Raw genomic sequence first — 26,575 nt, forward strand, 5'->3', positions numbered from 1 at the left:
TCTCCTGAAAGAGAAGAAATTCCTGAGGTTCACAGACAGCACTGAAATCATCTGAACTGTGGACATGTGATCATAAACAATGGTGCCTCTCCATAGCTGTGGAGAACAAGTATTGAATGAATGATCATTTTCTAATACCTGCAATTGAAACAAGATTTGTAAGCAGGATAATTTGCAGAGTCAGGGTAGTTTGCAGCATGTGCTGTAGGGTGGGATGGAAGGTTCCACTGGTGTTGGAAATGATGTAGTTGTGCAGCTTTACTGTGTGTGCTGGTTTAGATGTGGATTTGTCACCTTACAGGGGTGCTTATGCTGGTCTGTACTGGGTGATACCTCAGAAACCCTTGAAAAGCCTTACCAGGATCTTTGGGATCTGCTGCTGTATACAAGAGAAATGAGAAAGGAACTTTCCCCCTCTATTTAATTTTATGAAAAGCTCTTTAAAAGTGTAATTAAAAAAATTGAATCTGCTGGCAAAAGGACTGAGTGCATTTGGGATTCCCTATCTCCTGGGAGCTTGTCCAGCTGATTGCTGTTGCAAGGCTCAAGACAAGCAGGCTGCTTGGCACTGCAGGTGATGGGAAAGTTGAGTGCCTTGAACTCAAGGTTTATGTTGAGTGCCTTGAGCTCAAGGTTTATGCAGTAGCTTAAAGGCTTCTGCAGACCTGAGCGCTCTGTGATGTGGACATACGCTTGAATAAAATTTACATGGTATGCCTGACTGTTCTAAAGATACCTTTTATTGAGAATGTTTGGGAAAACCAGCTTTTTAAATGTTAAATTGGAGAGATACATCTTTCAATAACTGGTGAAACTCTGATCTTTGAAGCTGAGGCGTTACAGGAATGGAGTAGCAAATACTGACGCGCAAGTCTGGATTTAAACAACTTTACTTTTTTACTGTGTTATTGATAATGATAACTGAGGCTTGAAATTTTTTTCTTTCTTCCAGATGAAATAAAAAGTGAGCTGGAAAGGCAAAGGTAAATGATTAATTACTCTAAACAGTGTGTGAAAGAAACAAACTGAATAATTCTGTGGAAGTATAAGAGTGTGTATACGTTAGAGCGCTGAGTTTGTGAATAGCCAGTTACCCACGTGTCTGCCAAGAACACGAGGCCTGGCCTATGTGTGTCACTTACACAATGTTTGTGGCTGTGGGTGCTCAAGCCATAACTGCCTAGGAATTTCACCAGGAGAAAATTGCAAAATTTCTAAAAGGTGCCAGTTTTTGGCTTCCTTTTACTGGACTCAATAGCCTGATAGGAAATCATGGGGAGCAGTGAATACCCTCTGTTTGATAGCATGTGCTCTTTGTTACCTAGATCAAGAACACCAACTGAAATATTTTTTAAATAAAAATGTATAAAAGTTTTCCAGCACTGTGCCATGATTGAAAATGAGCAAATGGGTCTCCAAATATGTTTCTGTCTGCTCAGTGTTCTGCTTACAGGTTCTGTTTAATCCATTTGGAATAACATGGATGGATATATCAGTTGTGTAGTTTTCCAATATTTCAGGTAGTGGGACAGTGTTGGAGTATAGTGGGAGAAGAGTTAAGCTGAAGAAGATAAAAAAAAAGATCAGCTAGAATATAAATAAATGTAAAACTTGGTTTTGTGTGATTTTAAAAGAAAATTAATTTTTGTTTGAGAACATGTATGCAAGAAAACTGCAGTACATTTGTATGCTGCTGTGCATTATTTAGCTTTAAATTTAGAAAAAGGAGAAAGTGTAGTTTGTTGTAATATACATGTTTAGAAAAATTAATAACTCTTCTTATCTGACCTAGAGAAGGCACTGCTGCTCCACCAAAAGCAAATTTCATTGAAGCAGATAAATATTTCCTTCCATTTGAGCTGGCCTGCCAGTCAAAGTCTCCACGCATCGTCAGTACTTCCCTGGATTGTTTACAAGTGAGTGTTGTGGTTAATCTTGGTCAGAGGGAGATGGAGAAAGCTGCAGTGTCCAGATGTGTGCAGCTCCCTGCTGGAGCCTTTGCTGGGGCTGGAGCATCCTCACAGCAGTGAGGGGCTTTGCCTGCCACGCCTGCCGAGTGTTACCATGGGCTTCTTGTGGTGCTGGTGTGACAGAGGAGCTCACGCTCTGGAAAACATTGGTGGTAAAATTTTTCTCTGGTTATGGTATGAAGAAATGGCCTGTGTGGAAAAAGCTTTTGTGTCATACTAAAATCAGTTTTGTCCACCTATGTGAGCAGTCGAAGTATTTGGTGGCCAGATTATAGATGGTATTAAATTTTTGGGTTAAAACTCGTTAAGTGAGGTATGGTATCTAAACATTCCTTTTTATGCTGTGCTAAACTGTGTTTTACTTAACAGTATGTGGTCATCTAAGGTGCATTCTTTCCATCTAGAAACTCATTGCCTACGGGCACATCACAGGCAATGCCCCGGACAGCGGAGCTCCCGGCAAGCGGCTGATCGACCGGATAGTGGAAACCATTTGCAATTGCTTCCAGGGTCCTCAGACAGATGAAGGAGTGCAACTGCAGATAATTAAGGTATTTTATTAGATTTATTTTGGTGCAACATTAATTTGCTTTCTCTCTTTCATTTTGTAACTGAAAAAAAACCAGAGCAAAATATTACTGAGGGCCGAGTTGCTCCATTTCTTCCATTGTCCCACGTGTCAGTGCATGAAGGGAGGCTGGCACCAGGGCAGAATTGGTGAGGAAAATGTACTTTGTGTTGGGAAAGCAGAAGCTGCCAGTGTATGTTCTCAACAAGGCGTGGTAAAGTCCATCGGTGCTGTGTGCTCTGATTCTGAAATATTCTTGGGCTACTGTAGCTGAGGGGGAAGCTGCTGAATTTTCTAGTATCCAACTTGATGTTAGTGTAGGCCAGTTGGTTCATGTGTGGAAATGAAGCTATGGAATATAGTAGCTTTATTTTGGAGTGGAGTATCTCCCTTGGTGGAAAATAAGTTTTGATAAGACCCTCTAAGAACAGCTCAGGAGAGAACAGAGACGTGGAAGTCCTTTTAAACTTTCTTTGATTTGAAATAATGTTGCTTGTAAAGGCCTAAAAAATGATATCTGTGTTTTGTAGCAAACCCAGTGATTATTCTGGAAGATGTGCATGAAGAGCATTGCTGCCTACTTGCTTAGGTTTCATTTTTACCATGTTATGGACTTTTCTAGGCTCTTCTCACTGCAGTGACATCTCCATATATAGAAATTCATGAAGGAACAATTCTTCAAACTGTTAGAACCTGCTACAACATCTATCTGGCCAGTAAAAATCTTATTAACCAGACAACTGCCAAAGCTACCCTGACACAGATGCTAAATGTCATTTTTACCCGGATGGAAAATCAAGCTGTAAGTAGCTATTACTTTTCTCATCTTAAATGTCTAGGCTTGCAAATGACTGAAAACTTTATTATTGTTGTTTTTAATGGATCTGTCATTGTAGTTGCGTATCTGTTGATTTGTCACATTAGAAAACCTGTCAAATCCTGCAGTGAGGCATGCTGACTGATTTGAAAATAAAAGGTGGTGTGCACTGCTGATAATGAGGTTTCCCACCGTAGCTTCTGCTAAATGGCACTGGATAAACAAATTACACTTTTCAAATAAGTTTGAAGTGTATCTTGTTAATCTTATTGACCAAGTGATTGTAATTTCACTGTTTCCTGCTAAGATGTGAATTCACAAGAGAACATCAGTCATCATAGACAGGATTTCCCTGGGTGTGTTTTGTGCTTAGATGAACCTTTCTGTGTGTGTGTTTCAAGCTGCAGGAGTCCAGAGAAGCAGAGCGAGCGCAGAAACCGCAATCCCCACGGCCAGGACAGCAACAGCACAGCTGGGGAGGCAGGGCTGGGCCTGCGGGCAGCGCGCTGGCCAACGGGGAAACGGGGCAGGGTGAGCCTGGGCACGGGGAAACGGGGCAGGGTGAGCCTGGGCACGGGGAAACGGGGCAGGGTGAGCCTGGGCACGGGGAAACGGGGCAGGGTGAGCCTGGGCACGGGGAAACGGGGCAGGGTGAGCCTGGGCACGGGGAAACGGGGCAAGGTGAGCCTGGGCATGGGGAAACGGGGCAGGGTGAGCCTGGGCACGGGGAAATGGGGCAGGGTGAGCCTGGGCACGGGGAAACGGGGCAGGGTGAGCCTGGGCAGGGTGAGCCTGGGCACGGGGAAACGGGGCAGGGTGAGCCTGGGCAGGGGGAAACTGGGCATGGGGAGCCTGGGCATGGGGAAACGGGGCAAGGTGAGCCTGGGCACGGGGAAAACTGGGCAAGGTGAGCCTGGGCAGGGGGATACGGGGCAAGGGGAGCCTGGGCACGGGGAAACGGGGCAGGGGGAAACGGGGCAGGGTGAGCCTGGGCACGGGGAAACGGGGCAGGGTGAGCCTGGGCACGGGGAAACGGGGCAGGGTGAGCCTGGGCACGGGGAAACGGGGCAGGGTGAGCCTGGGCACGGGGAAACGGGGCAGGGTGAGCCTGGGCACAGGGAAACGGGGCAAGGTGAGCCTGGGCAGGGGGAAACGGGGCAAGGGGAGCCTGGGCACGGGGAAACGGGGCAAGGTGAGCCTGGGCACGGGGAAAACTGGGCAAGGTGAGCCTGGGCAGGGGGAAACGGGGCAAGGTGAGCCTGGGCACAGGGAAACGGGGCATGGGGAGCCTGGGCATGGGGAGCCTGGGCATGGGGAGCCTGGGCATGGGGAGCCTGGGCAGGGTGAGCCTGGGCACGGGGCAGGGTGAGCCTGGGCATGGGGAAACTGGGCAAGGGGAGCATGGGCAGGGGGAAACTGGGCAGGGTGAGCTGGGGCACGGGGAAACGGGGCAGGGTGAGCCTGGGCAGGGGGAAACGGGGCAGGGTGAGCCTGGGCACGGGGAAATGGGGCAGGGTGAGCCTGGGCACGGGGAAACGGGGCAGGGTGAGCCCGGGCACGGGGAAAATGAGCAAGGTGAGCCTGGGCACGAGGAAACGGGGCAAGGTGAGCCTGGGCAAGGGGGACCCTGGGCAAGGTGAGCCTGGGCACGGGGAAATGGGGCAAGGTGAACCTGGGCATGAATTTCAATGAGAAGTGCTGAAGAAAATTGATAAATTTTTATGCTTCTGCTTCTGTCATGTTTTTCCTTTTAACCATCTTCCTAAACAAAAAATACTAAATTAAAAATTCTCTCTTTGTTTCATTAGAGGAAACAATTGATGGAGGAAAGGAGATGGTCCAAGGCATCTTGGAAGATGTGGTGGAGTCAGCTGTGAAAGGTAGTGAAGTCTTCTAAAGGAAAATAGTTGCCTATGTATTGATTATAGAAGCATGAAATAATTTTTGTTACGAGGTATCTTGACAAGAGCACCTACTAAGGCAGCAAGAACAGGTTTAGATTGTAACATCATATTCTTTTGCTCATAGCTGAGAAACTTTCTAGGTTACCAGTGCTACTTCTGTGCCACTGGGTGGTAGAGCTTCCTGAAGTCGTGGGGTAGAAAACTCTTCATGCCTGATTTTAATCATTTTTCCTTTTTCCCCTTTAGTGGCTGAAGAAAAGCAAGTAACAGAACCTGTCAAGGCTCTGCCTGCATTAGAGACTGCAGATACTCTTCTATCTGGCTCTAGCAATGAAAATGTACAAACAAATGGGATTCCAGATGATGGGCAGTCTGTTTCCTCCACTGATAATCTGGTAAATAACTTCACTGGATGCCAATATACATCTATGAAAGAAGAAATGTTTTTATTGTGACAGCTAATAGAGTGGGATTTGGCAGAAGAAAGGGACAGAAACTCTAACGTGTGTGTCTTGCTCGGGTTCAAAAAGGAAGCAGCAGCTGCAATTTAAGCACATGTTGAAAATACCCATCCTAAAATGAATTATATTAGTTGTATTTTAATACAGAGTGGGGATGGAGATAAAGGGTCAGTCAACACGTGTGAAAAGATCCAGATCCCCTGTGATCCTGTTTAGGTGTGCTTTAAACTGAAACTGAATATCAGAGGAGCTGTGGAATCTCCTAACTGCTCTGTTTCTTTGTCTCAACGAGGCTCTGTGTTGTGTTTCTTACTCTCAAGGAAACAGATGTATCTGGACATCAAGCTGCAGCCAGATTTTCCCATGTTCTGCAGAAAGATGCCTTCCTTGTGTTCAGGTCATTGTGCAAGCTCTCGATGAAACCTCTGGGGGAAGGACCACCAGATCCCAAGTAAGAGGCTGTATTTATTATTCTCTCCCCTCCTGGCAGCTTTGGAGATGGTTAAGTAGCTGTGTATAGTTAACCAGGTGTTCCAATTCCACTTGTCAGGCCCTTGGTTTAGTTAGCTTGATGAGAACTGAAAATAGCTTCAAATTATTAAAAATCCAATACTTGAGAATTTTGATTTTTGCATAATAGGCATAATTATTAATCTTACCAGTTGGAGTGGCCTTGACTACAGTATTTGATAAGCTTTTGATGGGGGAGTGGGGAAGTGTTTAAGAAGCACTGAGCTGCATTTACTAGGCTAGTATAAGATGTTAATATTACTGAAAAAATTTTCAAATTTGGATGGTAGAAGTTAAAAAATCACTTGGCTGATTTCCATCCCTCTTGTCCCTGCATTTAAACGAATCAAAACAGCAGTAATTTCTTCCTGCTACAGTGCTAATGTCTAATGCAAGTATATACTAAGAAAATACAGAAATGCATTTAATGTTTAATTTTTTTCTAGATCCCATGAATTGCGTTCCAAGGTTGTGTCTCTCCAGCTGCTTCTCTCAGTGCTGCAGAATGCTGGTCTGGTTTTCAGGACTCATGAAATGTTCATCAATGCAATCAAGCAATATCTTTGTGTAGCATTATCTAAAAATGGAGTCTCTTCTGTTCCTGATGTGTTTGAGCTCTCTCTTGCCATCTTCCTCACATTGCTTTCAAATTTTAAGACCCATTTAAAAATGCAGATTGAGGTGAGAGACTTGTAATCTATAAATTGCATATGCTCTAGTTCTCAAAATAATGTCATGGTAAAAAGACAGCTGAAATTTCTGTTTTAAAGTCTTAGTTTGATTTGCTTACTAAACTAATATATTACTACTGTATCCAAAGTCTAATATGCATGAAACACTACTCTTCAGGAGAAATTACTGAACAGAAATGAATCTGTACATTTGATGTGGTTCTAATATGTTTTAGATCATCAGGTCCTTAACCTTGTTTATTTTGCAGGTGTTCTTCAAAGAGATCTTCCTGAATATTCTAGAGACTTCTTCAAGTTCCTTTGAACACAAATGGATGGTGATTCAGACTTTAACAAGAATCTGTGCAGGTATTTCCACTGTGTAAAAGAATCACTTCTTCTGGCAACAGATTAAAGTTATTTTGAAAAGAAATGCCACATATAATGTTTAAGTATGAAAATTTGAATTTGATGGTAGAGTGCTTGGGTTAAATGTCTGGATTCATCTGCACTGCCTGCTCCAAGTGGCCGATTCCTTAAAATTCTGTTGCGCAGAATCCTAATACTTCCATTTCCTTTTATTTTCCAGATGCCCAGTGTGTAGTGGATATTTATGTTAACTATGATTGTGATTTAAATGCTGCTAATATATTTGAACGTCTTGTAAATGATTTGTCCAAAATTGCCCAGGGACGAAGTGGGCATGAGCTGGGAATGACACCTTTACAGGTAAGGAAAACAGCTTTGAAGATAAGGTACTCTTGTTTTGTAAACAGTGCTATCTTTGCATTGTTACTGATCCTTCCAGAGGCTGGTGTTGTCTGTAACCTACTGGTGTTACTTTTTATTAGTTTGCTAATTTGCAATTGGACACTGAAGCAGTGCCATTAATTACTTGGTGGTTTTGCTGCCTGTTTGCACTGTGAGACCAGGCTGGTTCTGGTCTCTTTAGTTGGACTGCCAAGGGAGAGAGAACAAAATGAGCCTTCCTCTGCCTCAGTTAAATGATTTCCTTTTGGAGCTCATGAACTAGTGGTACTGTCTCTGGGGTTTGCTTTGTGCCATATCTCCATCATAAACATTTTATTTTTAAAGTTATACTTCTCCAGCCCTTGGAGGGAGACTGCTGTAGAGACTATTTTTAGTATGGTTTGCTGGTTTGGTTTTTCTTTTTTTATTTTATTCTTCTTGAATTTTTTTTTTATTCTTCATGTTTTAGGAACTAAGCCTGAGGAAAAAAGGACTTGAATGTTTGGTTTCTATTTTAAAATGCATGGTAGAATGGAGCAAAGACCTTTATGTGAACCCCAATCATCAGACTGGCTTGGGTAAGATTATTTCTGTATGGAGAGACTGGTTTATTTGATCAGTTGATTCTTGTGTTTGTTCAGTGTTTAGAAGCTATTCAGAAGTGTGGATACCGGATTTGTACTTAACAATTTGTTTACACAAGTGAACTGCTGTTGCAGTAGCTGATTCTCCAAGTCCAGGTTCTGTTGATGAGCTTTAGCCAGGCCCTTGTCTACTATAAAAGCTCATGTACAAGACATGACTCAAGACCAGTCTTGAGTTACTAAGTTGAAGTACTGGAATTTCTCCATAGATGCTGCTGCTTTTCTGCCTTTTGTTGGATTATTTTAGAATTGCATCAATAGAGCATTTTCATGTAGTGTAGTGCAGACTGCCAAACAGTAAACGTGGTAAAATACTGACTGATAGATTTCTGCTTACAAGTTCTGTGACTAAAAAGCTCTTGATTGAACAAGGATAAGTTGAATCTCTCCTTGTTTGTAAATAGGTTCATATAAACCATCTGAACAAGAAATGGCTGAAGGGAAATGCCTGGACACTGGAGGGAGACGGAGCAGTGTCAGTTCCTTGGACTCCACTGTATCGTCAGGAGTTGGAAGTGTTGGCACCCAGACTGCTGTCCCAGATGATCCAGAGCAATTTGAAGTCATCAAGCAACAAAAGGAAATAATTGAACATGGGATAGAACTGTAAGCCCAGTATGAGAGGAAAGCTAAAGTTCACTAGCAATAAAATGTATTGTTTCTTATGGTCTCATGGTCACACCTGTAGGGTGCTGAACTCTTGTCTGCTGTTGTCAAAACCCAATGCTGGAGGCTGTTGGAATTAAAAGGAATTTCATAAAATCCTGGGTGGAGTGGAAGGGATTTTCACAGCTTTCCTTTTTGCTGGCTCAACTCCACAAGAGTGTGTATGTCTAGAGAGAAATTGGTTTGAGGGGCACAGTTGTCTTGCAGCTCTCACATGATTTGTTGTCCTTTAATGAAATAGAGTTTGAAGAATTGTGCAGCTATGCTTTACTTATTTTTCATTTTTAATTTGAAAGCCTTCATGTCTGTAAATGCTAGATAAAGGTCTTGAACAGCAACATTGTTAGCATTTCATATAAAGTCTCTAATTTTTAGTGTTCAAAAAGGTGAGCTTTGGAGTTTTCCAGCACTTACTTCTAAGTTTATCAGCAACTCAGTGTACCTTATGAGATGGAGCCTATGGTGTGATGTAGGTAATAGATTTGTTGCATGTTGTTTAGCTCTCTTCCTAACTAGAAAGAAAAGACATGGACCTACAACACAGAATCTTTGATTTATGAGGAGTCTGTAAAACTCAAATTTTATAGACTGTGATATTTTTAATTGTGTATCAATTTTCCCATGTTTTTCTCTGAATAGGTTTAATAAAAAACCAAAGAGAGGAATACAGTACCTACAGGAGCAGGGAATGCTTGGCACTACAGCAGAGGACCTGTCACAGTTCTTGCACCAAGAGGAACGCCTCTGCTCTGTAAGATTGCAGCACAATTAATAGATTTAATTGTACACCCAGTACCTTCAGCCTTGTCCCTGGTGTCTGTGTGCCCTGCTCTGGAGTTCATTCCTTGGAGAAATGAAGGTGCAAGGCTCCTCGTGGACACACCTAGTGCCACAGCTCCCTGCTGTTTCCTCACTGCCCCCTGCTCCTTGGTGAATACTGTGTTGCAGTGAAGTGCAGGGGGGTTCTCCATCCATGGAATGTGCATTTTGTCAGTCCCTGGAGGCTGGCAGGAGACAGAGTAGTGTCAGCTGCTGGCAGTCACTACCCAGCCAGGGAGTGTCCTCTGCTGCAGGGGCAAAGCATTCTCTGCTGCGTGTGCAGCTGGGCACAGTTCAGCTTTGCTTGGCTCTGCAGTAATGCAGGTCCTGCCTTTGGCAGTGAGGGAAGCAGGAATCTGCAGACTGAGGGGGCATATCTGGGACCCCTGACCCTCCCTCCCCACCCCTCCATCAGCTGCTCTGCCCACTCAGCACTGTGTCAGCTTTACAGAGCTGACAGCTGTGCAACTCTTGCCCAAAAACCCTCTTGCAGACCTGGCACTTGGATTGCACAGTAATAACTGTCTCTTGTGTTTTTTAGACTCAAGTAGGGGAATTTCTTGGGGAAAGCAGCAAGTTTAACAAGGAAGTGATGTATGCCTATGTAGACCAGCTTGATTTCTGTGGAAAAGACTTTGTCTCTGCTCTGAGGATATTTCTGGAAGGTTTTCGTCTGCCAGGGGAAGCCCAGAAGATTGATAGATTAATGGAGAAGTTTGCTGCTAGATACATTGAATGCAACCAACGGTAATTCAAGCCCTTTGCATCAGATCAGTGCCTAGAGAACATTCCCTGGCTGTGTGGCCCTTAGGGGCAGGGATAGATTTAGCTCACACCAGGCCAGCAACTTTTGCAGGCTTGTGTGAGGAGATCTTGCTGCTGATATTGCATAGGAGGGATACTGATGCTTGCATTTCCTTAAATCCCAAGTACTTGCTAGAAGGAATTACTGGAAAAGGGAGGCCCTAAGTATGTTAAAATGCAGCAGCTAATACAGAGATAATTTTAGACAAATGTAGATCAGTCAAGTATGAAAGACAGTATTAAGCAGTAGAAATGGCTAGAATTAAAAATTAATCACCTAAACAGCTAATAGGATGTTGCAATGCTTTTGCTTGCCTGTTAGATGTAGAACAAAATGTGTATATGTTATTTGATACCAAATAGGCAAAGTTGCTATTGTTCCTAATGCAATCAGCACTGAAGTTTAGTGAGGCTTAATTAGTTCCCTTTCCTTAGTCTAGTTGGTGTATCAGTGGGTTGGTTTTGCATGAGTCTTTATGACACTGTGAGTGAAAAATAACTTTTAACTTTTTAAAGATTATGCATTATTGTTCTTCAGGTAATTGGTAGGGAATGTACTCGAAAATCTCAGTCTCCTCTAGCTTTTAATATTGCAATCATGATGTGCTTTTTTCCCCCTTTTTATTTGTGCTTTAAATTGCTTAGGGTTTGATTAATTTCTAATGGCTAGCTTCAGTCTTTGTTGGCTCTTTGGTTGAATCCATAGCACTTCTGGGTATTTTTCTTGCATATGAAACTGGAGGTAATGGATTGAGGAATTTGGAGTCTATAAACCTGCTTTTTTTCCTCCCTCAGGCAAACACTATTTGCTAGTGCAGACACTGCCTATGTTTTGGCGTACTCCATTATAATGCTGACTACAGACTTGCACAGTCCACAGGTAGAAATTTTAAAAATCCAGACTTACAGAAGTTCAGATTTCTCTTGATCTTACATTCACAATCTGATATGCAACTTATTGCTTCTTACAGGTAAAAAATAAGATGACAAAGGAGCAGTACATTAAAATGAATCGAGGAATCAATGACAGTAAAGACCTGCCAGAAGAGTATTTATCTACAATCTATGAAGAAATTGAAGGAAAGAAAATTGCAATGAAAGAGACCAAAGAATATGCAATTACAACCAAGTGTAGTAAACCAAGTAAGGGAGCTCTGGTGCTCTAGAGCTGTGGCAGGAGCTTAGGGAGGGCACAGTTTTATGTGCTAGACAATGAGTGAGGGCTTGATGTGGGGTGTTTTTTGTCTCCTTCCATAGTTCAGTGGCTGGGAGGTATTGCGGTCCTTGTGATAGTGTTTGCAAACCAGAGAGATTGGAGAGTTTGTGATAATCTATAGTCCCCTCTCCTCATCCAGACCAGATGAGTGTAGCATGCAGTAGAAACCAGTATCCCCAGATGGACCCTACTTTTACTCACAATAGCTGGTGCTAATTTAATTCAAATTAGTGAATTCTGAATCTTCAGCAGAGTGTTTTTTTCCAGTGTTTTCATGCTGTTTGTATGTTTTCTCAATCAAAATAGGAACAAAATTGATTTGCTTGAAAGTTGAAGTTGCACCCTGTAGTATAAGGATAAAGAAACACAAATTTATTTATCTTGTTGGTGAGGCTTGTTTTGTTTTGGGGATGTAAGCCTAAGAAAATACAGGATTTTCCATCCACTTTTACAGGCAGAATGACTTAATAGAGTTTGCACCTCAGACTTGGAACAATTAGGTAACAGTATGTGTAACATAGTAAAGGGCTGAATTAGTTATTTGATACAGAATAAAGTCTGAAGTTTGGGTTTTTAGTGCAGCCTGGGGCAGCCTCCTGACTTCTAAGATTTTGCAAGATTTATAGCTTTAGATTTCATTTGCAATACCTTTATTTACTGTTTGGTGATGCTGTGTGAAGAGACAGAATATGCTCTTGTAAGACAATCAAGCAATGTGTGTGTGTGGTGTTCCCCTAGGTGTAGCTAACGAGAAGCAGCGAAGGTTGTTGTACAACTTGGAGATGGAACAAATGGCAAAGACAGCCAAAGCCCTCATGGAGGCAGTGAGCCATGCAAAGGCACCTTTCACCAGTGCCACTCACCTGGACCATGTCAGACCTATGTTCAAAGTGAGTGTCAGTCTCACTGTCTCACTGTGCCTTCGTTATGAAGAGTTTTAAGCATGGGAAAAGAAGTGGAAAATTACTCTGAAGAGTTTGCTAATGAAACAGGTGGACTCTTGGGATATATTTGGCTTCAGTAACCTAGTGTTTTGGGCTACGTTGTAAGAGACTTCTGAATGCAGTTTCTTCCTCTGTTTAGCTTGTCTGGACTCCACTGCTAGCAGCTTACAGTGTTGGCTTGCAGAACTGTGATGACACAGAAGTGGCATCCCTGTGTTTGGAAGGAATACGCTGTGCCATTAGGATAGCCTGTATCTTTGGAATGCAGGTTGGTGCCAGAGTTAGCCTGGGACTTGCTGAGGTTCATGTGGGCTCTGGGAGGCAGGTGAAGAATCACAAACAGCTTATACGTAGCTTATCTTGTAGAAGATGAAGTGTCTCATCTGCTTTCTGTTTTGTTTCTGTCTTGTAGCTTGAACGAGATGCTTATGTCCAGGCCCTTGCTCGCTTTTCCTTGCTGACTGCCAGTTCCAGCATTACAGAAATGAAACAGAAGAACATTGATACCATTAAGACACTCATTACAGTTGCTCACACAGATGGCAACTATCTTGGCAATTCTTGGCATGAGGTAAATCTTTTTTAATTTAAATAATGAATGTGGTGTCAATTTTTTTCTTCTACTATCAGCTCCCACAACACTCTTAAAAATGTGAAGGAGGGTATAATATTGTTTATTTTTGTTGTTTTTTTTTTAATGTATATAAAAATAACGCACTGCGTTTTTTTAAGACCCTGTGGAAACTGTGTGACAATATTGTAATTTTTGTGGCTGCATTTGATATGGAATTGAAGTTATATAAAAACATCTCACTTGGCTTCAGAAAATTCTGCATATAAACTATTGTATTCTTATTAGTGGAAACAAAAGTATTCTAGCTCACGGGTCCAGACTTGTCTGTGCAATGTTCGGCAACATTTACACCATAAGCACATGAAAAATCAGGGCTCAAATACTTTGGTGGATGATTGGTAAAGGTGAGGTATCAGGATTATATGCATTTCCTTAAAGCCTGTTTTTCAGGAGCAATTCTATCAGCTCTAGATCTGTTGCTAAAAGGAGCATTTCTGCTGCATTATGTTCTCTGGCTCTAGTCTTGGGCTACATGGTATGAGCTGACAGATGCCTCAGACCTGGCTCACAGCACACTCTCCCCAGTGCTTGTGCCAGCCAAGGGATGTGGCCACGGGGCAGGAAGGAGGAGAGTCACTTTTGTGCCATGGCAAGCACAGCAGTGCCATTTAAACTGTCCAGGCTGGAATATCGTTACTCAAGTGGTGAGAGCTGCAATGTTTCAGTATTTTCATCTCTCTAGGACAATGAAGTCTCTAAAGATCAGCTCCAACTTGTTTGTAGCCTTCAAAGTTGGTGCTGTAAAAAGTAATTGAAAGGTATCCTTTAGTAGTTAGAGATCCAATTTATATTTTGGAGCAGTGTTTATTTTATTCCTGTATTGGAATGATTCATGGTGGCTGATGATATTGAATGAACCACTCAACTTCATTTTCAGTTTTATTAGTAATGTTTTAGCTCCATCAAAGCTGTTATCATGGCCCAAGTTGTTTGAATGGTTGGAGAACCTGGGAAGGTCATAAATAGTAAATACAAATATATGTTAAGATTAAAAAGATAAAATAAAATGGTGGTGTGCAGAAACACAGTATTTAATTTCTTTTGGTTTTAGATCTTGAAATGCATTAGCCAGCTGGAGCTGGCACAGCTCATAGGAACTGGTGTGAAAACTCGGTATTTGTCTGGTTCTGGGCGTGACAGGGAAGGCAGCATTAAGGGCTATGCCTCTGCAGGAGAGGACTTCATGAGCCTGGGATTAGGTAAGGTTATTAATCCTGAGCTTCACAAAGATGCCCATACAAGTGGAGTAAGGATGTTAAAGAATCCTCAATGTTACAACATACTCAATATATTTACTTGCTTCCAGGGGAAGCTGTGTTGGATTAATGAAACTGTATTCCAGTATGTGTTTGTAATTACCAAATCTCTTCTAACTTTGGAATTTGGGTTAAGGTATTTGATAACTATCCCAGATTTATTTGTTGGGATATGTTGTTGTCAATGTTGTTGTCAAAATTGTTTTGCCATACAAAGTCATGGTTTTGTTACAAGTATTAATTAATAAAAAAAGGAGCCATTTATTTTTGGGATATAGATATTTCGATAACTGACAATTGATTTTCCAAAGGAATTTCTTATTTTTGCACGTTGGGCTAGATGTTCCAGTTCCTATTGTTTCTGTGTACAAGAATCAAACCTTAGATTTTTGGCTGTAAATTAGACGGACGAGGCAAGTTACCTTAATCTTTGTAAAACCACTAAGGAAACAATTTAATTTTAAAAAACTCTGGAGTGGATGCTACATGATGATTACAATGAATACAGAACTGTGTTCAGCATTGACTGTTTGTAGCTGACTTAGAGTTCATATTTTAAAATAGTATTTTATCTGTTGCAATTTTATGAACAATAGCATATCATCTTAATAAATATGACGTTTATCTGTGTAATGATCTGGCACAGATCTGGCAAAGGCACCATCTGCTCCATATAAATTACATGGTAAATAGAAGCAATAGTCACTTCTCTTTGTCTACTTGTTTGATGTTGGAGTTTATAATATAAAGTCATTATTTCCTGATGGCAAATACAGTTTTTCACTGGATGTGTTGCAGGGAACCTGGTTGGGAGTGGGGCTGACAAACGGCACATGGCGAGCATCCAGGAGTCTGTGGGGGAGACCAGCTCACAGAGCGTGGTGGTAGCAGTGGACAGGTACTGAGAACGTAACCTAAATCATCATCTCTGTCATCTGCTCTTCTGAAATGTTCTCTAAAGACAAATGTTCCCTCTGTCCTAAACTGTGTGTTGGAATGGGGGTTCTGAGTAGCTACTGATGCAATTGTGCAAGTCTGCACAATCGTGTATTCAGACTTGCAGTGTTTATTCTAACCATGAATGTCTGTCACCACATCAAAGTCCAGAACATTTGGGAATGTTCTCTGCATTAGCAGTGTTCTGTGTGGACCACTATGAGCAGTCTGAACTCCTCTCAAGACTGAACAGCTGAAGGGCAGGAAGGAACAGCAGTGCATCCCCAGTCTTTCTCCTGTCTGTTTTGACAGCCACAGCCGACCATATTCTCAGAGGATCTAAAGATCAAAGGTGGCTGGTAACAAGTAAAGTCTTGTAGCAAAGCTTTCTTACTGTCTGTGTATTGTCCCCGTGAAATTTAACATGCTGTCACCCAAATGAGCGTTCCAGCATAACTTGGCCTTGGTGTACTGTGACTTGGTGCAGGAAGGAGGATGCTTAGACTGAGGAAAGACGCATGTGCTGCTGCCAAGGAGCAGGGGTACAGGGTGCAGAGCTCATGGCGTGGAGGGCTGTGAAGCGCCTCCAGATGTGCTGAGCTGTTCCTGCAGTGCTGAGCTGTAAGGGCTCCTGTGGGCGCGCCGCTGGAACCCCAACTGCTGTGTTTGTTGCAGGATATTCACGGGCTCCACGAGGCTGGACGGGAATGCCATAGGTAGGTGTGGTGGGTGCCGGGGCCCCTGGCACGGGGGCAGGCTGGCTCACAGCTGGCCTGTCCCCTGCAGTTGACTTTGTGCGCTGGCTGTGTGCCGTGTCCATGGACGAGCTGGCGTCCCCGCACCACCCGCGCATGTTCAGCCTGCAGAAGATCGTGGAGATCTCCTACTACAACATGAACCGCATCCGGCTGCAGTGGTCCAGGATCTGGCATGTCATTGGGGATCACTTCAATAAGGTGCTTTCACAAATCAGCTGACACTGCATGCATCGACTGCGGGACTTCGTAATCAGCTTCTCCCTTCTGTGTTGTTAGTGGCTTAAACTCTGATATGGAAAAAAATTCCTTTGAAGGCACCTAAGAGAAGCACCTATTTAAAATCTAAGTGTACAAATAGAAATGTTTATAGGAATGATCTTTAATTAAATAATATTCATTATGTGATTGGGTATTTTCGTAATTTTTCTTTGTCTTTTCCTTTGAATAAAATGCCAAGTTAGTTTTCCTTTAAAATGCACACAGGTGATCCTGGAACAACAGTGGTTTTCCTTAGAAAATTGAATCATGTTAGGATGGGATTTTTTTAACCAAAGATTTCATTTATTTTATTGTATTGTACTGTATTTTAATTTTAGCATCTAGCTGGCTATCATAGTTGTGCTTTGATGCATTCAAAATCCATGGGTCTGTTTAGATGGACAAAGTGACAGAAAACCCCCTTCAACAAGAGCCCCTTCTTTCCCAAGTATCTGAGCACTAGAATGTGATGGCAATGTTTAGTGGGCTGAGATGGAACTTGAGTGACAAATTTGTTATTCATATAAATGACTCATCAACTGATAAGTGTTTGAAAATATGCTTTTCTTCTAGGTTGGGTGTAACCCTAATGAAGATGTTGCCATCTTTGCTGTAGACTCATTAAGGCAGCTGTCAATGAAATTTCTTGAGAAGGGAGAGTTAGCCAACTTCCGCTTCCAGAAAGACTTCCTAAGGCCTTTTGAGCACATCATGAAGAAAAACAGGTGTGAGGCACTGCAATTTCTGCTTTAGCTTGCTTTAGTCGCACTTAAGGATGTCACTTGGTGTGGGTTAGATGGTCATGTACAGGGAAGTGGGGCAGTTACTTTGTGCCAGTGTGAAGTACTCCTGCTTTCCTTTCTCCTCTCTCTAAGGTCTCCAACTATTCGAGACATGGTGATCCGCTGTATTGCTCAGATGGTGAACTCCCAGGCTGGGAACATTCGTTCAGGCTGGAAAAATATCTTTGCAGTGTTTCATCAGGCAGCATCAGACCACGATGGGAATATCGTGGAGTTGGCCTTCCAGACTACAGCACACATAGTCAGTAAGTAATGCTTGACAGATGCATGCACCCAAATCAGCCTGGCTGTGAGTCTGCTTCAAAAGGCTCATCTGAATAAGGCTTTTGTATTTCCAGGAAAAAAACCACAAAACCTCACAGCCAGACTGTACAACCTCTGCAGCTGGGGCATACCCTTGATATGCTGGGTCATACCTCTCCTGATGCTATGGACAGGAATAACTAGATACAGATATCCTGCTGTAGAACTTTGCAATGTGGTTGCTGAGGTGGGACAGGAAAGAATGCAAGAGAGGGCAAAGAGCCATCTTTAATGTAGATCTGGTCCTTTCATGTTTGTCTGTTCCATAGCAATATACCATGGGTGACATGCCTAGATTGATGTAGTTTATCTATGAATTTTAGTATCAGTAAATTTTAAAAAGTGTATTTGTTTGTTCTTCACAGCAAATATTTTTCAGCAGCATTTTCCAGCAGCAATTGACTCCTTTCAGGATGCAGTGAAATGCCTCTCTGAGTTTGCCTGTAATGTTGCCTTCCCAGACACCAGCATGGAAGCCATCAGGCTTATTCGCTATTGTGCAAAATATGTCTCAGAAAGACCACAGGTATATTTGAATTTTTACCCTGCTGCATTTTCATATTCTCTTCTACTGTTAAATGGAGATTAAACTACTAAGAAGGAGCTTTCATACTCAAACTTCAATTGCTAGTGTTTGTATTCAAAGCTTATTTGGATTTAGGAGCAATTTTGGTATTATGTAAGCAGAAAACCAGGGCTAGTTAAGTAATCTTAGGTCTTGTAAGTCCAAATGGGAAATAACTGAATTAAATAATCCTTATTTTTTTGTTTTTGTGGTGTTAAGATGACTTGGAAAGCAGTGCTTCCTGTTCTGTCACCCTAGTTATGTCTAGTTCAGTTGGTTACAAACATGTACTGTTCTCCATCAGTCTGTGTGAATACTGAATGTAGCAATCACTGGCTGAGGAGAGCCTGGAGTTACACTGCAGTTGCATGTCCCCACTGCATGCTTCGTTCAGGGTACCAAGACTTGTAGAACTGGTTTCTGCCAATTTTAGATTTGCTTGTTATGTGTATTGATGTTGTTTGTCACTGTTAAAATTGCTTTCTAAGGAGTCCAGACCTCAGCAACTTCTAAGGTCTTTAGCTGAAGTAAAACCAGATTGAAGTGTTTATTTCCATACTTTATTTTCTAGTATTTTCGCAAATAGTTACATCTCAGAGCTATACAATATTTTGCAGAATTGGAGCATTACAGTAGGAACTAAGTTAACTTTCCAAGTCTGTCTGTGCCACTGGTAGTATCTACATTTGCCACATATAAAGATTTTTAAGATAATTTTTTCTTTGAATCTCTTTTTCCTGCTCATCTCCAAGGTATTAAGAGAATACACAAGTGATGACATGAACGTGGCTCCTGGGGACAGGGTGTGGGTCAGAGGATGGTTTCCTATTTTGTTTGAACTTTCTTGTATCATCAATCGTTGCAAGTTGGATGTTCGTACAAGGTAATAAAACTTCTTTTTTTTTTTTTAAATTAATTCAGTGAAGATATCACAGGGACACATTTTAACATCTGTTCCTATACTTGTTTGGGTTTGTTTATAGAGGCTTAACAGTGATGTTTGAAATCATGAAGAGTTACGGGCATACCTTTGAAAAGCACTGGTGGCAAGACCTGTTTAGAATTGTGTTTCGGATTTTTGATAATATGAAACTCCCTGAACAACAAACAGAGGTAAAACCAAAGAAACCCAAAAAGCAAGCTTTCACTAGAGTTGTGTGTTTAAGAACTCACGCCCCTGAGGCAGCAGTTTCTGTTGACATCACATATTGCCACCCCATACTGCCCCAGACTTAACTAAACATGTTCTGTGTTCTGCCAGATTCTGTGGCATGAATGAAACTTGCACAGTGTCCAGTGACCTGTGTGTGTCTCTCTGATTATTTTCAAGGAGAATGTTCTCCCTCTGTTGTGAACATGTACAGTTTTCTGAGCAGTGTTCATGTGGCCAACTAAGTGCTTCTGACAAGACATCTGCAGTTCTCAGAGCTGTGTCTCTTGTTGACCAGCCATGTATAAGCCAAGTGTTGTCATCATGGAAGAATCCCCACAAAAGCAAAGACTTTTCATTTTCTGTCCCAGAAGTCAGAGTGGATGACCACGACGTGCAACCACGCCCTTTATGCCATCTGCGACGTGTTCACACAGTTCTATGAAGCTTTGCATGAGATCCTTCTTCCTGACATACTTGCACAGTTACACTGGTGTGTAAAACAAGGTACCTTATTTACCTGCATCTTTTGATTCAATGTAGTTTTAAATGTTCAGTACTTCAGAAGGGGAAGGATAACTCAATTTTGCAAGAATAAAAGTTCCCATTAGGACAGTATGTGTTGCAGTAGATTGATGCAATGTCATGAATTCTGAGCACTAATCTTTTTATTGAGTTAGGCAGCTTTTTTGTTACTGTGTTCATAACGGGCTTCTGGTGTGGCCAGAAATAGCTTTTGGAGAATTATGTCAATCTTCTGAACCTTTTGGCAACAACCTTTCTTGGTTTGACTGCAGCCATACATTACCTCCTTTATTTACACATATGGGTATGTGCATGCATTCTGATTTTTTTTTTCTTATTTTCTGGCACCCACTTCCCCTCCTTCTCCCAACCAACAAGTACTTCAAATACAGCTTTGTAAAGAACGTGTTTTCTTTCTGGCTCCAGGTCTTACACATGTCACTAGCATGGAATGTTGGGGGACGATCTTGCAGTAAATCATGTTTTTGATTGCTGCTTTTCCTTCCTTTTTCTCACTGTCTGCTTCCCTTTTGCCCTGTCTTTTGTCTTCTCTGGTTGGATTTCCATCTCATGGAGGGTATTTTGCAACTCTTTTTTTATTCAGTAGGTTCTTCAGCTTTGTATTGTTGTAACAGATTGTATAGGTGGGCTTTGAGCCAAGAGACTGCATTTCACAGTATTAGTAAAAATCTTTAATGGAGCAAATAGGGAATGCTTAATTTTTCATTGATATTGTGGAAGTTGATAAATGTGAACATTTCTTTCACAGATAATGAACAGTTGGCACGATCAGGTACAAACTGCCTAGAAAACCTGGTAATACTCAATGGACAGAAATTCAGCCCTGAGGTCTGGGCCCAGACATGCAATTGTATGCTAGAAATCTTCAAAACAACTATTCCTCATGTGTAAGTTCATAATTTAATTCTTATATTAATACCCAATTCCAAAGCAACAATATTTACCTTTTGTTTTGTTCTGTTTTAATTTTTTGTGTTCGTTTTTTGTTAATGTTGTTTTGCTTCTTTAACTCTGTGAAGCTTGCTGACATGGAAGCCTGTAGGAATGGAGGAAGATTCATCTGAAAAACATTTGGTAAGAGTTAACTCAGGGTGATAAACTGACTTGAAGGGTTTTGTGCTAGGTTAGCTTTTAAATATTCTGTTATAGTCAATACACTTAACAAGGAATTGACAGTAGATTGTATTTGGTGTTATTGTAAAAAGGGTTCTAAGGGATGGATGCAGGAAGCCTTTGAATCTGGGATTAGAGAAGTCATCTGAAAAGTGATAGCTGGCTGGGAGTCAGTGTTTCAGACTGCTGGAATTGCTCTGCACTCTCTTCCAGGATTTGGACCTAGATCACCAGTCTTTAAGCAGCATGGATAAAAATGCTTCTGAAAGAGGACAAAGCCAATACTCAAATCCAACAGATGAGAGCTGGAAAGGTGGTCCTTATACAAGTAAGGAAAACATACCAGCTTTTTCAATGCACCTTTATAACCAGTCTTAGTTCACGTCTGTAGTTCTCTACACAAAGCTTTGGGGCACTTAAACTTGGATGAGTTTTTGCAATTTGTGTCTATGCCTTGCAGTGAGATTTTCTCTTAAGATCATTCACAGCATTAATAAATATTGAATTGTTAAGGGGAATGTCATATTTTGCTAGCCTGTTTTAAGTAAATCATCATGAATTACTTCTGAAACTTGTGTTGCTCCATTTCATTAGACCAAAAGCTATTTGCTGGCCTCCTGATCAAGTGTGTGGTACAGCTGGAGTTGATACAGACCATTGATAACATAGTGTTCTATCCAGCAACAAGCAAGAAGGAAGATGCTGAGCACATGGCTGCAGCTCAGGTACCTCAGACTCACTTGTAACCTTGTTGTGACAGCAAAGTACAAACTATGGAGAGCTCTGATGTGTTCACAAAATGCTCTTTTATTGACTCTCAGCATTACTCTGAATGTGTGTAAACTACTCTTACGTTGTGAATTTTTTTGTCTCAACACCTCCAGTGTTGCCTGGTGGTTTGCCTGTTGTAATATTATATTACCATAATTTTTATTATCAATATAATAGATTATAATTGTTTTTATCATGAATATATACTCATAAAAAAAGGTTTTTGTTTTTTTGAGGGAAAGCATTATTTTCTACTCATTAGACTGAGTGTCTTCTCATTTAGCCACAGCCGAAGCTCTGCTCAGTCTCTGGAAGTTTGCACAGGAAGTGTTGCAGAAGTTCAACTTTATCAAGGTCAATGGTCAAGATTTCACTCATTGCCAGCCTTGGAGATGTCCCTGTCCCTGAAAGTTCTGACTCTGGGCAGTAGTGCACAGTAGCTCAGGCTGTTAATAAAACCCTAAGCTGCAAGTTCTGGCTAGTGCACTCAGTGTTTTGGGGATAGTATATTCTAGCTAATTTCACCAGGAATTTAAAATACTGACTAAATTTAACATGAGCCAAAAATGGGGAATTTCTACACTAGGCAACATTTAAACCCACACTGGTTTTGTTGTTCATTTTGATGTTTTTAGAATTCAGCAGACCTACCCAGTCAGCTTCTAGAGAAGAAGAAATGTTCTGTACTGTATTGCTGTGATTGCAGTGTCTCAATAAGGAAGTTCTTCCCTTGCTCTTGAGTCTTATCTTCTTGTTATGATCTCTCCTGGTTACTGACGTCTCTCTTCTTAAGTTCCCTACTGAGAAGAGTGCAACTCAGATTTTTGACAGGACCACCCTGCTGTGTGGTACTGCACTAACACTGCATTGCACCTATAAATGCAATTAGAGTTACTGGAGTTTATGGCATGCTTTCTCTCTCTGTCCCTCTCCCCCTGTTCTTTAGCGAGACACATTGGATGCAGATATCCACATTGACACAGAAGACCAAGGAATGTATAAATATATGTCTTCACATCACCTTTTTAAATTACTGGATTGTCTGCAAGAGTCTCACTCATTTTCAAAAGCCTTTAATTCAAATTATGAGCAGCGAACTGTGTTGTGGAGAGCAGGTGAGGCTTTCATTTTTATCTGATGAAAATGCTGAATTCCACTTCTAGCTTTAAGTGTCATGACACAACAGTGTGCCATTGCAATCACCTCTAGAGTTTATTGAACAGTGGCATGCTTCTATTGCTTGCCTCTTTCCTGATGACTTGAATAATTCTGTTTGCTAAATTATCTGCTTTTTTTTGATTAGAGCTACACAGCTGGTACTGCTGTAGTCAGGTATCTTTATAAATAAATCCGAACTCAATCAAAATCAAGGATGAGGAAAACTGTTTGCACAAGAAATTATTGCTGGTCACTAGTGCAGATATTGTTGATAAAATTTATTTTTGGCTAGTAATGCCAGCTTTGGATGTTCCCTCTTGTCCTGTGTGGGGCTGATTTCTAGGGTTCAAGGGTAAATCAAAGCCCAATCTCCTGAAACAAGAGACCAGCAGCCTGGCGTGCTGCCTGAGGATCCTGTTCCGGATGTACGTGGACGAGAGGCGGCGGGAGGCGTGGGACGCCGTGCAGCACCGGCTGCTCAGGTGGGACAGACAGACAGACAGCCCTGCTGGGGGAGAGGGGACAGACAGACACACAGCCCTGCTGGGGGAGAGGGGACACACAGACAGACAGCCCTGCTGGGGGCGAGGGGACAGACACACAGACAGCCCTGCTGGGGGAGAGGGGACAGACAGACAGCCCTGCTGGGGGCGAGGGGACAGACAGACAGACAGCCCTGCTGGGGGCGAGGGGACAGACAGACACACAGCCCTGCTGGGGGAGAGGGGACAGACAGACAGCCCTGCTGGGGGAGAGGGGACAGACATACAGCCCTGCTGGGAGAGGGGACAGACAGACAGACAGCCCTGCTGGGGGAGAGGGGACAGACAGACAGCCCTGCTGGGGGAGAGGGGACAGACAGACAGCCCTGCTGGGGGAGAGGGGACAGACAGACAGCCCTGCTGGGGGAGAGGGGACAGACAGACAGACAGCCCTGCTGGGGGAGAGGGGACAGACAGACAGACAGCCCTGCTGGGGGAGAGGGGACACAGCACAGGCCACCCTTCACTGGAACTTCACTGAGCAGTGAGGAAACAATCTGCCTGGAGCACACGGAGCACCTTCTTGCCTGGCATGGGCTTTTCTTTATGGAAGTGGGGATGTGTGAATATTTTTCCCATCTGAGTACATTGGAATAGAGATGTAATAGGATACACTAATTTGAAAAGAGTCGGGTATAAGCTGCTGTACAGCTGGGATTTAAACAAATGTAGAAAATAGTTCTAATACAAAAAACTGTTTGGGTGAGTTGGTACATAAAAGTTCAAAGCACTAGTCTCTTATCAAATGTGAAGATCTCCCAACTTGCTCTTGGTACTAATACAGTGGATTCTGATCTACCAGCACGTATGGACATGTTAATCTGCTTAGTCCTTCCTTAATTAAAAGAGTGTCCTAAAAATAGCCATAGTAAGTGATACAGTTTGTACCTTGTGTTGACAGTCTGCAGCAGGGACCAAAAATACAATAATAATAATTATTCCTTAATCTGTGATGCTGAGCAGCAGATTTTTATGAAACCACTCCAAATTTGGAGGGAGAGCTCTCTTGTGTTGCTGTTGCCTAAGCTGTCCCAATGTCAAGGTCAGGAAATAATACTTCCAGGTTGAAAGTGACAGCACTTCAGTTACAAAATACTTATCAGACAGATTAATTTTCATTTTCCTTCTCTGTCACCAACATGGAAAGCATTTCAGTTCAGTTATCTGGAACAATTCCTGTACCAGAAAAAGCATATTTGTGTAGTTAAAGTTGTTGTATGTGATTGCAAACTTTACCATGGAAGTGCATCTTGCTTGAAAACTAAGTACACTGAGAGGAGAAACAGAGCATGTAAGCAAAAATTTTCTGAGGGTTTTCCTTATGGTTTGTGTGAACTGTGCCCTCTCTGCAGCGTGTGCAGTGAAGCCCTGGCGTATTTTGTTACTGTCAGCTCGGAAAGCCACAGAGAAGCCTGGACCAATCTCCTGCTGTTGCTATTAACAAAAACATTAAAAATCAGTGATGATAAGGTAAGAAAGGGCTGGAAGTCATGTCTGTATTTGGGTATGTTTTTCGTTCCTGCTTCAGCCTGAGTTCAGTCTTTATTTCCACCCAGACTGGAGTGGGAGGTTCCCCATGGTGGGTGCTCTCCTTGCAATACAGCAGTGGCAACTGCATTGTCTGCAGGTGTTCTGCATTGTGGAAATGGGGCTGCATCCATGCAGTTCCCACTTGTGTGGCAGTGTGGATGGAATTACTGAACAGCTTTCATATAAAAGCACAATGAGTGTGCAGTAAGGGAGAGGCCTGTGCTGTATTACAGCTGCACAGGAATGGTAAGGGGGAATTTCACCCCTGTAAAGTTGGAATTCCAGTTTCCTTTACAGTGAGGGCAAGAATAATTTTCAGCGTCTTGGCCCTTTTGAGGTATTGCTACAAATAGGCTCTGATCCTGCCTCTATGCTGAGAAGTCACAAAAGCCTGACTCTGTTCAGGGGGTAACACCAAAGCAGGGCCATGGACAGCCCGAGCTCGGTGCGCTTGGGCCAGGGAGGGCTTGGGCCAGTCCTGGTGAGGGGTGCAGCCAGGAACGTGCCAGCACTTTGTGTTTTGCTGTAGCAATGGAGAATGACGCCGTGTTTCTGTATCTTGGCCAGTTCAGGGCACACGCCTCCGCCTACTACCCGTACCTGTGTGAGATGATGCAGTTCGAGCTGATCCCCGAGCTGCGCGCCGTGCTGCGCAAGTTCTTCCTGCGCATCGGGCTGGTCTTCAACATCTGCACCACGGAGCAGCACGCACGGCTGGGCTGCAGCTGCCCTCCTGCCGGCTCCCAGTGAGGCTGTGCCTAAAGCTGTGTCCAGAGATGGATTGGAGTGCAAGGGGAAAAACGGGACCCTGGTGTAGCACCACCACAGGAGCAAATTATTCTTACAGTGGCATTTGGGAACGAGGAAAATAATCCTGTTCTGTCCATCCTACAGAAGTGTCAGCAGTTTTATTTAAATTATTGCTTACAGAGTCAATACAGTAGGTGTGCAGTCTCTTTGTTTCAATGCTAGTCATTTGTATGATCCAGTATGTCTCTTCTAGTCTTTTATCCACTGCTCAGTCTCTCATCCCAGCTAGAGCTGATGAATCAGCTGGATCTCCACAGAAGTTATGCCCCTTGGAACTGACTGTATTTGTGTAGCCTTGTGATGTTGGCACGTGTTCATAATAAACTCGACTGCGGTGGCCACTGACCACCTGAGATCCCTCTGGGTTTTCCTTTGTGTCCAGGACCAGCCCAGGCAGGGCACTGGGCTGTTGAACTGGACAACCTGTAGGATATTTGGAGAAGGTTTTCCTCCTGTTTAACAAATGACTTAAAATTTTTAAAAATATCAGTACTGCATCACCTGAGACTTATTTTTAGTTTTATGGAAGACTTTACATCAGGAGCACCAGTAGCATCTACTCCTTTAGCTTATTAGGCTTGAGTTAAAGGCATTTAAGGAAAAGAAAAGGCTTTCCTTTTCCTCTCATACATTGGCAGATCATAGACAGAGCATACACAGGAACATCAAAAACAAGGCTCAGAACAAACCCACCTTTT

The 26,575-nt window shown here is 42.5% G+C and overlaps 1 protein-coding gene across 2 annotated transcripts in view; it reads left to right on the forward strand.

The window, feature by feature from the left end:
* ARFGEF2 (ADP ribosylation factor guanine nucleotide exchange factor 2) overlaps positions 1–25,862 on the forward strand; it is a 30,628-nt gene extending 4,766 nt beyond the window's left edge. Inside the window, exons 2-39 of one of the 2 annotated variants that reach the window (XM_033074792.1) lie at positions 953–983; positions 1,793–1,916; positions 2,375–2,521; positions 3,161–3,340; positions 3,757–3,886; positions 5,164–5,235; positions 5,506–5,654; positions 6,041–6,171; positions 6,677–6,911; positions 7,171–7,270; positions 7,491–7,630; positions 8,121–8,229; positions 8,700–8,901; positions 9,601–9,712; positions 10,322–10,527; positions 11,380–11,464; positions 11,556–11,727; positions 12,539–12,690; positions 12,884–13,012; positions 13,157–13,315; positions 14,430–14,577; positions 15,433–15,532; positions 16,246–16,286; positions 16,357–16,526; positions 17,160–17,311; positions 17,462–17,634; positions 18,058–18,218; positions 19,010–19,140; positions 19,241–19,370; positions 19,779–19,914; positions 20,702–20,840; positions 20,973–21,027; positions 21,280–21,394; positions 21,661–21,791; positions 22,784–22,952; positions 23,339–23,477; positions 24,890–25,007; positions 25,635–25,862. In XM_033074792.1, coding sequence (XP_032930683.1) covers positions 953–983; positions 1,793–1,916; positions 2,375–2,521; positions 3,161–3,340; positions 3,757–3,886; positions 5,164–5,235; positions 5,506–5,654; positions 6,041–6,171; positions 6,677–6,911; positions 7,171–7,270; positions 7,491–7,630; positions 8,121–8,229; positions 8,700–8,901; positions 9,601–9,712; positions 10,322–10,527; positions 11,380–11,464; positions 11,556–11,727; positions 12,539–12,690; positions 12,884–13,012; positions 13,157–13,315; positions 14,430–14,577; positions 15,433–15,532; positions 16,246–16,286; positions 16,357–16,526; positions 17,160–17,311; positions 17,462–17,634; positions 18,058–18,218; positions 19,010–19,140; positions 19,241–19,370; positions 19,779–19,914; positions 20,702–20,840; positions 20,973–21,027; positions 21,280–21,394; positions 21,661–21,791; positions 22,784–22,952; positions 23,339–23,477; positions 24,890–25,007; positions 25,635–25,817 — 5,156 coding nt within the window. In that variant the 3' untranslated portion in view covers positions 25,818–25,862. Of the gene's footprint in view, positions 1–952; positions 984–1,792; positions 1,917–2,374; positions 2,522–3,160; positions 3,341–3,756; positions 3,887–4,332; positions 4,338–5,163; positions 5,236–5,505; positions 5,655–6,040; positions 6,172–6,676; positions 6,912–7,170; positions 7,271–7,490; positions 7,631–8,120; positions 8,230–8,699; positions 8,902–9,600; positions 9,713–10,321; positions 10,528–11,379; positions 11,465–11,555; positions 11,728–12,538; positions 12,691–12,883; positions 13,013–13,156; positions 13,316–14,429; positions 14,578–15,432; positions 15,533–16,245; positions 16,287–16,356; positions 16,527–17,159; positions 17,312–17,461; positions 17,635–18,057; positions 18,219–19,009; positions 19,141–19,240; positions 19,371–19,778; positions 19,915–20,701; positions 20,841–20,972; positions 21,028–21,279; positions 21,395–21,660; positions 21,792–22,783; positions 22,953–23,338; positions 23,478–24,889; positions 25,008–25,634 lie in introns of those variants that run through there. The other variant, XM_033074793.1, reaches the window with a different exon arrangement.
* Positions 25,863–26,575: the final 713 nt, after the last annotated feature.

Source organism: Catharus ustulatus, chromosome 17, assembly GCF_009819885.2.
Source record: "Catharus ustulatus isolate bCatUst1 chromosome 17, bCatUst1.pri.v2, whole genome shotgun sequence".
In the NCBI taxonomy this organism is placed as follows: domain Eukaryota; kingdom Metazoa; phylum Chordata; class Aves; order Passeriformes; family Turdidae; genus Catharus; species Catharus ustulatus.